The sequence below is a fragment of the Sminthopsis crassicaudata genome, chromosome 2 (genome assembly GCF_048593235.1).
Source record: "Sminthopsis crassicaudata isolate SCR6 chromosome 2, ASM4859323v1, whole genome shotgun sequence".
Lineage (NCBI taxonomy): Eukaryota > Metazoa > Chordata > Mammalia > Dasyuromorphia > Dasyuridae > Sminthopsis > Sminthopsis crassicaudata.
Genome location: NC_133618.1, coordinates 533,500,277 through 533,516,299, shown reverse-complemented (window position 1 = coordinate 533,516,299; position 16,023 = coordinate 533,500,277). Strand labels below are relative to the sequence as shown.

Here is a 16,023-nt window from a genome sequence, read left to right as displayed (position 1 = left end):
GATGGAAGCTAATTAGACAACATTTTTCAAGTCTGTGCTCTATAGCTTAAGAAGGACATTGATAAGCTAATGATTGTCCAGGGGAAGACAAACTGGGATGTTGAAGAACCTATAAGTCATACATAAATTGGTTAAAGGAAAATTTAAGTTTTTAACTAGGAATATAAATAAATAAACTATGAATAAATATACATAAGAGGAAATTTGGAAGGCTAAGGTAACTATGAAAAAATTGTTGGATTGTCACTGCAGTAGAAATTTCATGTTTTCTGTTTTACCTATCCAGAGGATAGGTAAAAGTTGCAAAATCACAAATTCAAATGATGTCAGGAAAAACCTTTTATCAGGTAGAGGGGCCCAGAAGAGGAATAGACTAGTGACAGAGGGAGCAGATGTTCACTACAGATCTTTAAGCAGAGGCTAGAGTATCATTTGTTGAGAATGTTATAGTAAAAATTCCATTCGTGTATGTGTGGGTCTAAATGTATATATACTAAGATCCCCACAACTCTCAAAAATTGATGATTCTTTGTCTCTTTTACTTCTAAATATTTTAGAGTCATACACAATATTAAAATAATATTTCTGTTTCTCCCTATAATGATTTCCACCTTAGAGGTTCTTCTATACTTCTTTTCTCTGGTTCACTTATTTTCACATAGAGATTTATTGTAATATAAATTGCTAGAATATACTTCCTCCTTTATTTTATTCTCTTTGAACAATGTAGATTCTTTCAAAACAAAAATCTAGAAATAAATGTCATCCCACTAATTTTCATTGATCATTGTGCCTCTTTGTTTTAGAATCTCTTAGTTCATCTGGTTTATTATACATGCTTTTTACTTAGTTGTATAGAGATCTTAGGACAATGTTTTCACTACTAAACTCCTTTCTTGAGCCTATATCACTTTTAACTGCTCTTACTTGCTTTTTATTTACATAAGAAGTTATTCCTCTGCCCTTTCCTTTTAAGTGTAAAACTTTCTGATTAGATTTCCAATACTATAAATAATTGACTATTTTTTTTTAAATCAGCCCCTATTTGGCGAATTATATTTCTGGACAAGAATCCAGCATTTCTCTATTTTTAAATTGTGCACCAGAAGTACAGATCCTATTCTTGCATACCCATTTTGATCCAGTAGTCAATTTCCTTTTAAGATTCCATTATTTCTATTTTAGTAATTAATTCTTATTGGTGAGAATCAAGTTTACTGTATCACGTTCCTTCATCTGTTCACTTCCTAAATCTTTTCTTTTCTTTTCCAAAGTCCCATCATGTATTTGGCAGCAACTATGACAATATTACTTGTGGAGTTTTTTTTTTTTGTTTGTTTGTTTGTTGTTGTTCTTTTTAACCAATACCCTTCTTCTGTATTTCAGTGAATATTTTATTCTCTTTGAAAATGTGGAGATAAACAAGAGCCAGTCATTACATATTTATTGAGCACCTACTATGTGCCAGGCATCATGCTGTACCTGAGAATACAAAAACAAACAAAAGGGAATATTTGCTCTCCAGTTGTTCTCAGTAACTGTGGAGACAGCAGCAGTTATGAGTAAACAAGCTTATAGGATAGATTGGAGATGATCTGCAGAGGGATGCACTAGAAGTAAGAGTATTTTGCAAGTTTTCTGCAAAAGATGGGATTTTAATTGGAACTTGAAGGGATTCAAGAGAAGGCAAAAGGTGGAGATGAAGAGAGAGCCCATTCCAGGCATTCCTTAAGGCCCTTTACTTTCTCTTTGAGATCTTTCTGCCCTTTGAACATCTATTGAAGTTACTTAGATGAGACCAAAAGACAAACAGAAAACACCTGCAAGTTATTGCAGAATTCTACTTGCTGAAAGTGATATTTTCAGTGTTTATGATAAATTCTTAGGAATATAAATTGATTATTTCAAGTCTTAATATTTAGTCACTTTAAAATTTGGAACACATTTTCTCATATGAACAATCTTCTTATAGTTAGTTAGCTTCCTAAGCTAGTCCACAAAGCTATTTAATAATAGTTTTGAAATATGTGAAAAGTAGACTTCTATGGCTTGATCAATTCTTTTTAAGATAGTTTATATGAGAAAATATATCCCAAATTAGAAGTTAGGACTCTGGGAGCATCTCTTACCTTTTACTACTTTTGAATACATTATGTACATTGTGATTTGGTAATGGAAGGACTTTCCCTTTTAGTCTAGTGGCAAGCTGCTACTCCATCTATTTGCCATTCCATAAAAGAGGAATCCCTCCCCCCCATAGCCATATGAGTACCATCCAGCAGCAGGAGAATCCTCAGGCAAGGCCTCTTCCCCCACCTCCCCTACCCTACACATAACAGTTGTTATCTCTTCATATGTACAAAATGTAATAAGTCAAGTGTTTTTAAGCTGGGAGCTTTCTTTAATAATGATTGCTATTCATATTTTTCTGAGACTAGTATTATTTATGCTTCCACCTTTCTTCCAAGTTTGCTTGATATCATCACAGAATTTAATTCCACCTGTGAATATAGGCTTTTAAGCACAAATTTCTATTCTTAAATTTTATTTCATATAAAATAATTTTTTGTCACTCCCCTTCCAACTTGGCCTGATTTTTTTTTTCATTGCTTAGCTTTATCAACCTGACCTTTGAAAAATGTTTCTGCTATGCCCGAATAGCTACCAAACCATGTATATACCCTTTGATCCAACAGTGTCTCTACTGGGCTTGTATCGCAGAGATTATAAAAAAGGGAAAAGGATACACATGTGCAGGAATATTTGTAGCAGATCTTTTTGTAGAGGCAAAGACCTGAAACCTGAATGGATGCCCATCACTTGAAGAATAGCTAAATAATTTATGGCATAGGAATATTATGGAATATTATTGTTTTGTAAGAAATGATCTGCAGGATGATTGCAGAAAGGCCTGGAGAGATTTACTTGAACTGACGTTAAGTAAAGTGAGTAGAACCAAGTGAACATTGTACACAGCAATAAGAAGAATATGTGATGATCTATTGTGATGAATGTGGCTCTTTTCAACAATGAGGTTATTCAGGCCAATTCCAATAGACTTGTGATGGAGAGAGCCATCTGCATCTAGAGAGACAACTATGGGGATTGAATATGGATCTCAATGTAGTACTTTCACTTTTGTTGTCATTGTTTTTTGCTTACTTTTTCTTTTTATTATAAAAAATAAAATGAAGTTATTAGGAGAGAAAACAAAAAGACATACATGAAAAGATGCTAAGTAAAGTGAGTAGAACCAAGATAATATTGTACACTGCAACAACAAAATTATGTGATGATCAACTGTGATGGACTTGGTTCTTTTCAACAAGATGATTCAAGGAAATTCCAATATATTTGTGATATGGAGAGAGCCATCCGTAAGCAGAGAGAGAACTATGGAGATTGATTGTGGATCACAGCTTTGTATTTTCACCTTTATCATTGCTGCTGTTGTTTGTTTGCTTGATTGTTGTTGTTTTTTTTGTTTTTGTTTTTGTTTTTGTTTTGTTTGTTTGTTTTGTTTTTTCTTTCTCATTTTTTTCCCTTTTGGGCTGATTTATCTTACGCAACATGATGCATCTAGAAATACGTTTAAATCTGTAAATAGATACACCTACTTTTGTGTATCTATTTACATAAAATTCTTTTTTAAGTTCACTACAGTTGAGGAACTTGTTTTTAAGTTTTTCTCCAGAAATAATTATAGACTTTCTAGAATTTATAGCAAAATAAATGTACGTACATTTATTTTCATTTTATTTCTGTCTAAAATCAGCCTGCCCTTAATGTTGTTTTATTTTTAAATAATATATGCACATATATGCATATGTATGTATCTATAAATAATACATACATATATTAATCATTTGTGATGAAAATCATTTCTGTCAGTAATGTATATTTTCAATTATGAGTTCTACAGGTGCAAGCATCATGAATCCATTTCAGAACTCTAATGTATTTATTATTAAAATCTCTTTCTACTATATATATGACTCTGTGCTGAGCACTGATAATGCAAAAGTGAAGGAAACAAACAAAAAGCCCAACATAGCCTTTGCTTTGAAGGAAGATAACATATATACAACTATTTATAATGAAAGTTAGATTATGATAAACACAGGAGCCTAGAAGCATGAAAGATTTGTAAAAGTAAAAGGATATCAGAGAAAGCTATAGAAAGGATGTGGAACCTGAGCAGGTCCTTGAAAGGAAGAGTTTTGGCAGGCAGAAAATATATTTTAAGATCTTTAGTTTGTGTAGTTGAGATAGAAAAAAAGTAATAAAGTTATTATATAAATTTTAGGTTTATGAAGCCTGATACAAATGAACCTAGAAGTAAATACCAAATTTGAAAGTTGAAAACTAATAATAAGAAAATCCTTTATTCTTATTCAGGTAATTAAAATTTGAGGATGAACTTCTTTTAAAAAGTTCTAATCATATTTTTTCAGATATCCTTTAAAAATGTGTTATTAAGTTGGTGGTGTTGGGTTTTTTGCCTCAATGACTTGATGTCTATTCCTACTAATAGGAGGATCATTAGGTCAAAGGTATAAACAAATCAGCAACTTTTTTTTTCATCCGCCAAAATATTTTTGCATTTTGGACCAAAGTGCATCGACATTTGTGATGTAGCTATTTTATAATTTTGTCCAATTCACAACTACTTACAGTATATTAGTATATTTGGCCATCTATAGCTCTTCCAACATTAAATAGTTTCTCTTTCCTCATCTTTTGATAGATTTGTAATAACAGTTGTAATAATATTTGTTTCATTTCATATTTTTCCTATTATTAGTGATTTGGAGCATCATATGTATGTATACATATATACACATTGTAATTTTATACAGTGAGTGTGTATATGTGTATATACAGACACACACACATGCATGTATATGTATTTACTGTTTGCACTTCTTTTCAAATTTGTTTATATCCTTTAATCAAATTTCCCCCGGGAAACTGAGCTTAGTTTTTATCAGTTACTTCTAGGGGATTACATAAGATATATCTAAGATACCTTTTATATAGTCAGTCTTTGTGTTTTGTAGTTTTCCTCACCCCCAAGCTTTTCTCTATTCTACTGGCATTTTCTCATGCAGAAGCTTCTACATTTTACATAATCACAATTATCTGTTTTGTCTTTAATGATCTCCTGTATCATTTCTTTAATAATGAATTTTGTCCCATCTACAGTTATTAACGGTAACTTCTGTTTTTTCCTTTTTGTAAAAATGATATGAGTCACTTATCCATTTGACTTTTGTTGTTCCATATTATGTAAGATGTTAGACTAATCAATCAATCAAACTGTTTCACAGATTTCTTAGCAATCTCTGTCAAATAGGAGATTGCATTCTTTGTTTTATTTAACATGAGACTATTCTAATTGTTTCCTTTTAAGTCTTGCTGTCCAGTTTATTTTACTGATGTTTGACTATTTTTAACCAGTACCAAAAATTTTAGTGATTATTGCAGATAACTTGAGATCTGCTACTACTAAGCAGTTTTCATTTTCTTGCCTATGAAGGAACAATGAATCTTTTTTCATTTGATTGATATATGTTTAAGAGTAAAAACAAATTTCTATTTATCTTCCTTTATTTCTATAATTTTTTCTCATTAGTATTTCTATAGATCTTTAGCAGGTCTATGTATTTCATGCAGTTTTATAGTTATTTTTAGTAGTATACCTTTATAATGTCATCTGCATTTTTGTCACTACAGTATTGAAATGCTGATGATTTTTGTGGGATCATTTCATATTCTCCTGCTTTGCTGAATTGTCCAAATTAGTTCATTTAGTGATTTTTCTGGGCTTTTAAAAGTAAACTATCAGATGATGTTTATGTTTGATGATTTAATTTGATCATGATAATATTTAGTAATTTTAAATTTTGTTTTAGTACTAAGCTAGTATTTCTAGTACTCTTATCAAGTAAGAATGTAAGTAGGATTATTGTGTTTTCCTTAAACTTACTAGAAAAACTTCTAGTCTTTCTTCATGCAAATAATGCAAATTCACTTTTTATATATATTCTTTTGATCACATTAAGAAGGAACTTACATCTGTGCTTTTTTAGCCCATTTATAAATGCTATATTTTGTCTAAGAGCTTCTCTGCATTTGCTGTGGGTTTTATTATTTATATGATTATACATATTGTTTTGCTAATATGTAATGATTTTAACTCTAGTATAAGTTTAACTTCATTATAATGAATAACTTTTTGGCTATATTGTAACAGTCTCTTTCCTAACATTTAATTTTTGTAACAATATTTTCTCATTTGATTATCATGGCCTTATTTATTTAATAAAAATAGTGTCATGGGTTGCTAAGTACAGAGAACATAGGCTTTGTAGTCAGAGAATTTAGGTTCATGTCTTAAAACTTTTTTATTATGAAATTTGACAAACATCATACAAATAAATACAAATATTTCAGCTTACAAAAGATTATATATAAAATTGTGATATGTAGCACATTTACAAACTGGATTTTCTCAACATAAGTTAGTTTTAGTTGCAGCCACTTTTGTGTAACTTTTTACAACAAAAAAGTTTCCAACTTTCTAACATGTTTAATCCTCAAACAGAAAAAAACTTGGCTATGACACAAACATAAAGTACTTTACAGCTACATAATACATATACCTACACAAATGTATATAATATGCATATATTTACATATGCATACATACACACCCACAGGGATGTCCACATAGAGAATGAAACAGACACACACATGGCCAGAGCTAGCTCATTATTTGAAAGTCACAGAAAGAAAGTATAGAAGAGAAAAGGTCTGAGGCTGAAAACCAAACTGAAAATCCACAAAATTGTTGTGCTGACTTTATCATTGTATGTCCGTAAAACTTGGACAGCCTATCAACACTATGTCAGAAAATAGAACTGCTTCCAGTTGAATTGCCTTTGAAAAATTCTGAAGATTACCATTTATCATAAGGAGAGGGACACTTAAGGTCTTTTGAGATGAACTGCCAAGCTTTCAAATTCTGCTGCAAAGAACATAACTGATAAGCTTGCTATGTAGCCTAAATGTCAAATGCATGCTTACCTAAAAAAGTAAGATGTCCCCATATTAAAGAAGGTGGAAAAGATCAGTGAACAAAGCACAATTGTAGTAACACAAAGGAAGCATGAGCTTTGCAAATTCAGTCCAGATGTTCTAATGGGTTATTTGTGCCCCAACCTGTGGAAGAGCCTTCTGAATTCATATTGAACTGATCAACTATAGCCAAACACATTTTACCATGACCCAATAATGCTGCCATTGATCCTCTTCAAAATGAAGGATAAAATATACAAATACATACTTATACATACATACACACATATATACATACACACATGCATATATATATGTTTGTGCCGACTTAATAGAACCTCTTTCCTGATTCTATGAACTGGTTCCTGTTTGATGATGAAGGAAGGTTTAATTTAGGTACACATTTATGTATATTTTTCTTTAAAAGAAGTAAATATTATATTTACCATAATGGTAACAAAATTGATCTACTTACTTGTGCCCTCATCTGAACTTCTATCTTCTTTGTATTTTTTTTCATTTACATATTTTTATTCCCTTTTTTGCATCACTACCACAAACTTCCTCTGACACTATTGTTTTGCTCTCCCTTCCCTGCCCCCTGCCAAAGAAGCCTTTCCTTTTAATACAAAAGTATTATTAAGCCAAATAAATTCTTGAATCAAGATGCATGGTATGACTCATACTGTGCTTTTAGTCAATCACCTTTCTACCCACAGGTGGAACTATTTTTCATCATTAATCATCTGAATATATGGATAATCATTAAATCATCCAGAGTTCTTAAGTTTAAGTTATTTTGCTTTACATTATTCTAGGCATTGTATAAATTGTTTTCTTGGTTTTCCTTACTTAACTCTATAAGTTCATAAAAGTTTTCCCTGATTTGTCTGAATTTAGGGGGTTCTTTTATTTTTCATGTTATTATACTATTATGTGCAATAGTATTCCATTTTATGTAATTTACCATAATTCAGTCAACCATTTCCCAATTTATGGGCACCTATTTTGTTTCTAGTTCTTTGTTTCCTAGACTTTTCCCATCACCTGTGTTTGTATTTCAAAGATTCTACCTAGCCCTGGCCTTTTCTGTTCAAATCTATTTATTTTTCATTTTTTAAAAAATAATATTTTCCCCCAATTTTATGCAAACACAATTTAAATTTTTTTAAGTTTTGAGTTCCAAATTCTATCCCTTCCTTTCTTTTTTCTTCCCTTCTTAATATAGTGTTATCATGTGTTATCATGTGTTATCATGTAAAACATTTCCATGTTAGTCATTTTGTGCAAGAAGACTAAAAAGAAAGAAAAAAATAATATGCTTCAGTCTTTATTTCAGATAACATCAATTATTTCTCTAGAAGCAGATATTTTTTTTCTCATGAATCCTTTGAGATTGCCTTAGATCATTGTATACTGAAAATAGCTAAGTCATTCATAGTTCTCCATCTTATAATTTTGTTGTATACAATGTTCTCCTGGTTCTTTTCTTTACAATTCATATGTTTCCAGGTTTTTCTGAAATCACACAGTTTGTCATTTCTTAATGCAAAATAATATTTCATTATTCACAACATGTTTAGCTATTCCCCATTTGATGGGTATCCCCTCAAAACCTAATTCTTAGCTACTTCAATAGGAGCTTATATAAATATTTTTTGTACAAATAGGCTTGCCACCCCCCTCAAAAATGAGAATCCAAACTTAGCTGTGATATTTTAGCCTTTTTCTTTTCAATAGGAATACTTTAAAGCTTTCTATTGCATTAAAAATATACTTTTCTCCTTGCAGAATTATAGGCAGTTTTATAGAATTCTATTTTTCATTATAAGCCTTTTTTCTTTTGACCATAAGAATATTATAGTCCAAGATGTCCTCTTATGGTAACTGCAGCATATTTATGCATGACTCCTGAAATGAGAATTCTTTGTACTTGAACTTTCTTGACATGGAAGCTCTGCATTTTGAACAACATTGCTGGGTGCTTTTCAGTAGGTAACAGTATTATTCAGTAGGTATTCTTTTTGTTTTCTCTTTTTCATCTGGTTCTGATAGATCTAATACTTAGATGGTATTAAAAATATGGTTACATAGGTTTTTTTGTTAAGATAGGGTTTGCAGGGAATCCTATATCTCTCTTTGATCTATTTTCCAGTCAGTAGTTTTTAATAATTTTTTTTGTTGACTCGTATCTCCAGCCTTAGTTTTTAGATTGGGATTTTGTGGCAGGACTAGGCTTTAACTCCTCTCATACTCTTAGATGACATAGGCAAGATTCTTTTACTCCTGTGCATTCTGTAGCCTGGATGTTCCTGCTGTTGCCTTGCCACAGTTGTGGATGGAATGGCTTTTTTGGGGGGCCCCTCTTTTTCTTATTCTGTAGTCTTGACTTAGGACACTCAACTCTGCTTTGAGATGGAGCCAGCTGTCTGTTGCTCTGCCCTATCCCTGGCTTTTGCCTCTCTCTGATGGGCCATCATTAGTGCTGGTCTGGATCTTGTCTCTCTTTATACTTATACAATAATTTGTGGGTAGTAACTTTTTTCCTTGTCACAATCCAGACAAATTCCAGTTGAATATTGGGAATTAGGCTAACATAAGGAGAAATTCTGGGGTACTTCTATTTTATCTCCTTGATTCTGCAGTTCAGCTATCTAATATTATATTGTGTCTTGGACTTCCTGATGGGACTTCCATGATGGGCTTTTGAAACTTTTCCCATCTGTCTTCCTGGACTGTCACTTATCAAGATCTTTCCTGCTCTGACTCCAGCAGTTGTGAGGGGTCAATCTGGCTTCAAGCTTCAAGTGGAACCCACTTATCTTTATTTTAGATTATATTTTTATTTGATGATAGACTTTACACCTTTTCTATCATTTCTTATTTATCATATGTTATAACCTACTCATACTCAGCATGCATCTCTTTTGCCCTCTGAATGAGACGGAGAGGAATACAAATGTCTGACCAAGTACTGCCAAAAGGAGATTCAAAGGAGAAATGGTAGATGCCCCTACTTCTATGCTCAGCAAGGTAGGCAGAGGAGCATGATTCTCTGCTCGGGGCAGTGGTCTTATAAAACATACCTCTCTTTATTGATTTGTTTGCTTATTTGTTAATTATCTAGGCATTCCCTTACAAGAAGAAATATTTCCTCCTTTTTGTAGTTTTTAGTTTACTTTATTTGGTTCATTTCTTGTAGTACATTTCATTCAGAGATGAAAACGTATCTTAAAGTCTTCTCTCACATTCATCTTGGCTAAAATCCCTTTGTAGCCTTATATATAACATATGGCTTCTATTTTGAAACTGTAACTTTCAACAATATTTAAAGGATGATATGTTTATGTTGTTGTTCAGTCATGTCTGACTCTCATGACCACCCCGCATGGGGCTTTCTTGCCAAAGATACTGGAGTAGTTTGCCATTTCTTTCTCTCATACCTTTCTATATACTTGGCATTGAATAGTTAGTGGCCTTTAAAAATAAACTGAGTGGAGTGTAAATTATTTTAATTTGATGCAAAGAATAACTTTGGATTTAGAAGAAGGATTTTTTGTAACACTATGTGTTTCTTTGAATTGAAAATACATGTAGAGGGTTATTTATCTTTCACATATAGTAATGAAAGTTTGTCAATTGTGCATTTGTTTAATTTCCACTTACTGAAGTAAAAAAAAACTTTTAAAATTACAGGAAAATTATGATTAAGTCTTCATATCCTATTATTTACTTTCCATGAAAAAACTTACATTTAAAATTGTATTTGTCTTTTGCCAGATCTCTTGACCCTGTACTAAGCACTGCTTTACAGGGTCTTGCTGTCATAGAAAATCATCTTGTAGAAGTGGACGGAGATACGCTTTTCTTGTATGGCTCTGGAGCTCTAGAATCACTGGATCGGAACTGGAGTGTTCAGACAGCAGGATTGGTCACTACAGTCTCCTTCACTTTCATAGAATTTGATGAAATAGTCCAAGTACTTCCCAAATTGAAGATTAAATTTCCTAATTCTTTGGTAAACCTTTATTAACAATATATTTGGATGGCTCTTAGTTGTAACTCATGTAGTTTGGTTCAGAGCTTAGTTTTAATCATCCCCTCCCCCAGTTTCTATCTTGCAAGTTCATTATACTACTAATAAGACTTTCTAAAGCCAGAATTGAAAATGGTTTTATAGTTTATTCTACTATTGGGAATTCAGCCATTGTAAAGTACTTTGGCCCTTTGTAAAATGGAAATGAGAAATAAAATAACTATTTCAAATTATTTACTTTATCCCTTATAAAATATTTGCTAGGACCTACTCAGAGAGTAGATTGTGTATGTTTTATTTATTATATCTTATATGGTAATGACATATTATATTTCTCATTGTCATGCATTTTTATACCATGGCAACATTTAAAACATTTATGTTTAGTTTTGCTTTATATATGTACATATATATGTACATATATATATATATATATTAGTGTAATAGTATTTTCTTTCTATAACTCAGTTGATTTCCTGCATCTATCTCTTTCATATTTCCTTAACTCAGTACTTTTTATCATTATCCTTAAACAAAGCTAGAAATGAAAACTGTATTCTAGTGAATGGAGTGCTAAACTGACAGATGGAACACTTGTATGATCATTCCAGTTCTATGAACTTTTTCTGGGAGAACCAGAAATTCTTTGTGTCTGATAGTTAGCTTTTAAAAAATCAATAGCCTGCTTTTACCTTATAAGACTAGTAAAAAGTTCTGTATAAAGTTATTCAAAAATTTCATTATGTCTTTTATTTAAAAATTTGTATTAATGTAAAGCCAACCAAGATTCAGCATTCTTGGAGTTTATAGAGGTTTTTTAGATCACAAAATCATAGAGTTGGAAGGGGATCATAAAGCTAATCTAGGTTAATCAATATTTGAATAGTTATTTCAAAATGGGTTTGTTTTGCAGATAGGAAATGTTTCCTTTTTTTTTGAAGTGGGCATATTAAATGTGTCAAAAAAAATTCTTGTGCTTTTATGTAGTTGAATACTAATTAGCTCAGTATTACACAATTCAGTATTAGATCAGTAGGAAGACCACAAGTTTGATAATTTTAAGATGTTTAAATTTAATATGATTTAAATTTACATTTTTGTTTTATAGCACCTTAAGTTCAAGGAGACAAATCTTGTTATGCTGCAGCAGTTTAATGCACTGGCACAGCTTCGTCGCATTGACCAGTTGACAATCGATCCTCAGGGAAATCCAGTTGTCAATTTTACGCTCTGGAAATACTATGTGCTATTTAGACTGAGCCATTTTAGCATGCAGAAAATAAATGGAACTGAGGTAACTATATTCTTTGTAAATAGCATATATATATATAAAATTTCTCTCTAAGACAAAGTCATGTTAAAAATAGCAAGGAGTTTCAGATAATGTTTATTTCATTTTATAATTTAAAATAAAAATCACATCACTCAGAAAGTTTGAGTATTAAGCCAGCTTCTCAAATAGCATTGGCTCAAAGTGAATACTAAAGAACATTGATGTCACTTATTTTTCTGATAGGAAGATAGCAACATTGTAAAAGATTTTGTGATTAGTTATATGCTTCATACTTATTTGTAGATAATATGCTTTTTAGATTCTTCAAAAGTCAAAGCTTATTATTTATTCTGTGCTTAATGCATTGTCTCATATGCTATAAAGGACTTATTTTGTTATTTATTATTGTGCTTATTTTATTATTTCTTATTATTATTATTATGCTCATCAAAGAGAAAGAAAAGAAGAATGGGATAAGGAAAAGGAAAGTTAAAAGGTATGGGAAAGAGAAGAGAGTGAAACCAAGAAATTTAGAAAGGAGAAAAAATATTTAAAAAGAAAAATATGAGCAAACCTTTATTTTGTCTCTTAAATAGTTTTGTAACTGCTGGCTTCTATGTAACTATGTAACATCTATGAGTTAGGATAATTTAAGACTAGAGATGACTGGCAGATTTATCTGGGGAGATTTATCATCTTTGAATAATATCAGCTAACAGGTAGCTTTGAAGTTTTCAAAACACTTTCCAAACTATTTCATTTGAACCACAATAATTCTAGATGTTACCCCCATTTTACAGATGAAGAAACTGAGAATCAGAATGGCTAAAGGAAGTTACCTAAGGTAACTGGGTCAATAAATGTCCAAAGCAGGATTAAAACACAGCCTTTTCACTCTGTATCTAATACTTAGCTACTATCCCACCCTTCCATTTCAAAGCTCTTGAAGAGCAATTATTTCAAATGTTGCGAGTCAGTCTTGTCTCACATTGATCCCCAGTTATTAACAAGGGTGTCTGTCGATACTCTTTAAATATTGCTCTAGAATAAAAGTAAAGAGGGAGTGCTGCCAGTACTAAACATAATTATTACCCAGATTAGCAGGTCATTGAAATACAACTAAATCTGGGGAACTAGGCCAAATTTGCTGAACCTTTTATTTTGTTTTGTTAGTGGTAAAATGAACAAATTCCCATCTTCACTGAAAATGAACATACTTGCTACTAATTCTGATACTATAGAAACCTTTAACTTGGCTCTTTCAAAATGTAGTGTATTTTCCAAAGACTGAGATTTGTTGATTTCATCAAGCTAGGAGAGCCATTGGATATTTTCTAAAGTTAAGCCCTGAAAATCTCACTCTATCCAGTAAACTATAGTAGATTCTTGTTATCTTTAGGATATCTAATATCAGCAACTCTTGTCTTTTAAAATCCTTCACAACTTAGTTCCAATGTACTTTCCTAACACTGTTATGTATTACTACTCTTCTTACACTCTGCAATCCAGCCATATTGGTCTCTTTACTGTTTCTCACATACAACACAATGCTTTTACTCTGTCTCCACTCATGGAATTTAGTCCCTTTTTATCTTTGCCTTTTAAAATTCCTTGTTTTCTGCAAAACCCAGCTTAAAACCCACCTGTTACCCAAAGCTTTTTCTAGTCTCATTAGCTTTTTCTCCAAAATTTTCTTGTACTTATTTTGTATATACATGTATATGATAGCTCTCCCATTAAATTAAGCACCTGAGGTACGAGCTATTTCCGTTTTTATCTTTGTGCCCCTAACATGCAAACACCATGGTAGAGAGCCATGTCTTTAGAAGGTAAAGTAAGTCTTGGTCCCTTTGAGTATATTTGATTATTTAGGCTGCTTTTCAAGGGAGAGAGTCTAGTTTAATTTAGACCTCCAAGACAACTTAAGAGTCCTGAATAGAGCCTTCAAACTAACTAACCTCAATAGAGACTAACAGGATTGTCAAAGCTAGCCCATTCTAGAGGAAATTTTATTGTGATAGAGTGAATTTTCCAAATGTACTTTCTCTATACCAAACCAACATTCTAGGGAAATCAAAATTAGGACATAGGATACTAGATACTTGCACCCAAATATAATTTAACCAAATGATATGTAAATATAATACACTTAGAGACTATAAAAAATAAAAACAAACTATTTTAAGAAAAATATTACATTTGGAGAACTATGGAATCCTTGTGTAATATGTTACTATTTCATCAGCTTTTGTTTGTTCAACTTATTGAATATTTATTTAGCATTTATAGTTTGCCAAGCACCGTGTCAGATGACTCCCAGCTTTATATATCATATATCCAGTTCTAGTCTCTTTCCTAAATCCCATTCTTACATATCTACTTATTGGACATTTCAAGCTGTATATTTCATAGGCATCTCAAACTCAACATGTCCAAAGTACAATTCATCACCTTCCCCCTCATAATCCTTCCTGCTTACAGACTTCTCTGTCAAAAGCATCATTGTCTTTACCAGTATAATTCCATAACCTTGAGGTTACCCTCAATTGCTTATCCTTTCTCACCCTACATTTTCAATTGGTTGCCAGTCTTACTGTCTCTATCTTCACAATATCTCCAGTCACATAACAGCCACACTAATTCAGACCTTCATCACCTTTTGTCTAGACTATTATAGTAGCCTCCTAATTGGTCCCTCTGGTCAAGTCTCTCTTCATTCCAATATAGCCTCTCACAGCTGCCAGTAATTTTCCTAAAGCTCAGATCTAAAAATGTCACTCTATCCAGTAAATTCTACTGGTTCCCTGTTATCTTTAGGATCTAATATCGACTCTTGTCTTTTAAAATTCTTCACAATCTAGTTCCAGGGTTCATTCCTAACACTGTTATGTATTACTACTCTTCCGACACTCTACAGTCTAACCATATTAGTCTCTTTGCTATTACATACAACACATTGCTTTTATTGTGGCTGCCTATAAAATTTAGTCAGGGAATTTAGTCCCTCTTTACCTATGCTTTTAAAATTCCTTGTTTTCTATAAAACTCAGCTTAAAATCCACCTTTTGCCTGAAGCCTTTTCTAGTCTCATTAATTAGTTTCTTCCTCCAAAATTATCTTGTAGTAATTTAGCATATACTTATGTGTTATGTATGTAATATTTCTCCCGCTAAATTAAACACCTGAAGTATTGGAGTTATTTTAGTTTTTACCTTTGTGCTTTTAGCATGTAGACACTAAATAAATGTTTGTTAATTGAATAACAGCCTATGAAGATATGATATATCTACAAAGAACTGTAATCCAAAATATCACTATTTCCATACCACAATAATGAGTAAGAATAAGACTTTGGTGGACAGTTTAACCAATGATGCATTGAGATGCTATTATCTTTACAATTGAAAATATATAAAAGTATATTATAATACTAACAATGAAAGAAAATTGAAGAAGTAACATTGAATAAGAAATTATTTTTAATATTTTCTTGGTTGCTAATGCAGTGCTAAAGGAAGTAGGATATAGACAGAAATTCTAAAGATTTTTAGGTATGATAAAGGACTTTGAAAATAATAACTCTAGTTCTTTATATGCTTAATTTCACTTCAAAACTTGTGGTTTTTCCTTTATT

The 16,023-nt window shown here is 31.7% G+C and overlaps 1 protein-coding gene across 5 annotated transcripts in view; it reads left to right on the top strand.

The window, feature by feature from the left end:
- LRRC49 (leucine rich repeat containing 49) overlaps window positions 1-16,023 on the top strand; it is a 201,012-nt gene that overhangs the window by 168,823 nt on the left and 16,166 nt on the right. For all 5 annotated transcript variants that reach the window (XM_074294661.1, XM_074294659.1, XM_074294660.1 and 2 more), the window contains 2 exons: window positions 10,861-11,098; window positions 12,225-12,410. In XM_074294661.1, the coding sequence (XP_074150762.1) occupies window positions 10,861-11,098; window positions 12,225-12,410 (424 nt within the window). The remainder of the gene's footprint in view (window positions 1-10,860; window positions 11,099-12,224; window positions 12,411-16,023) is intronic.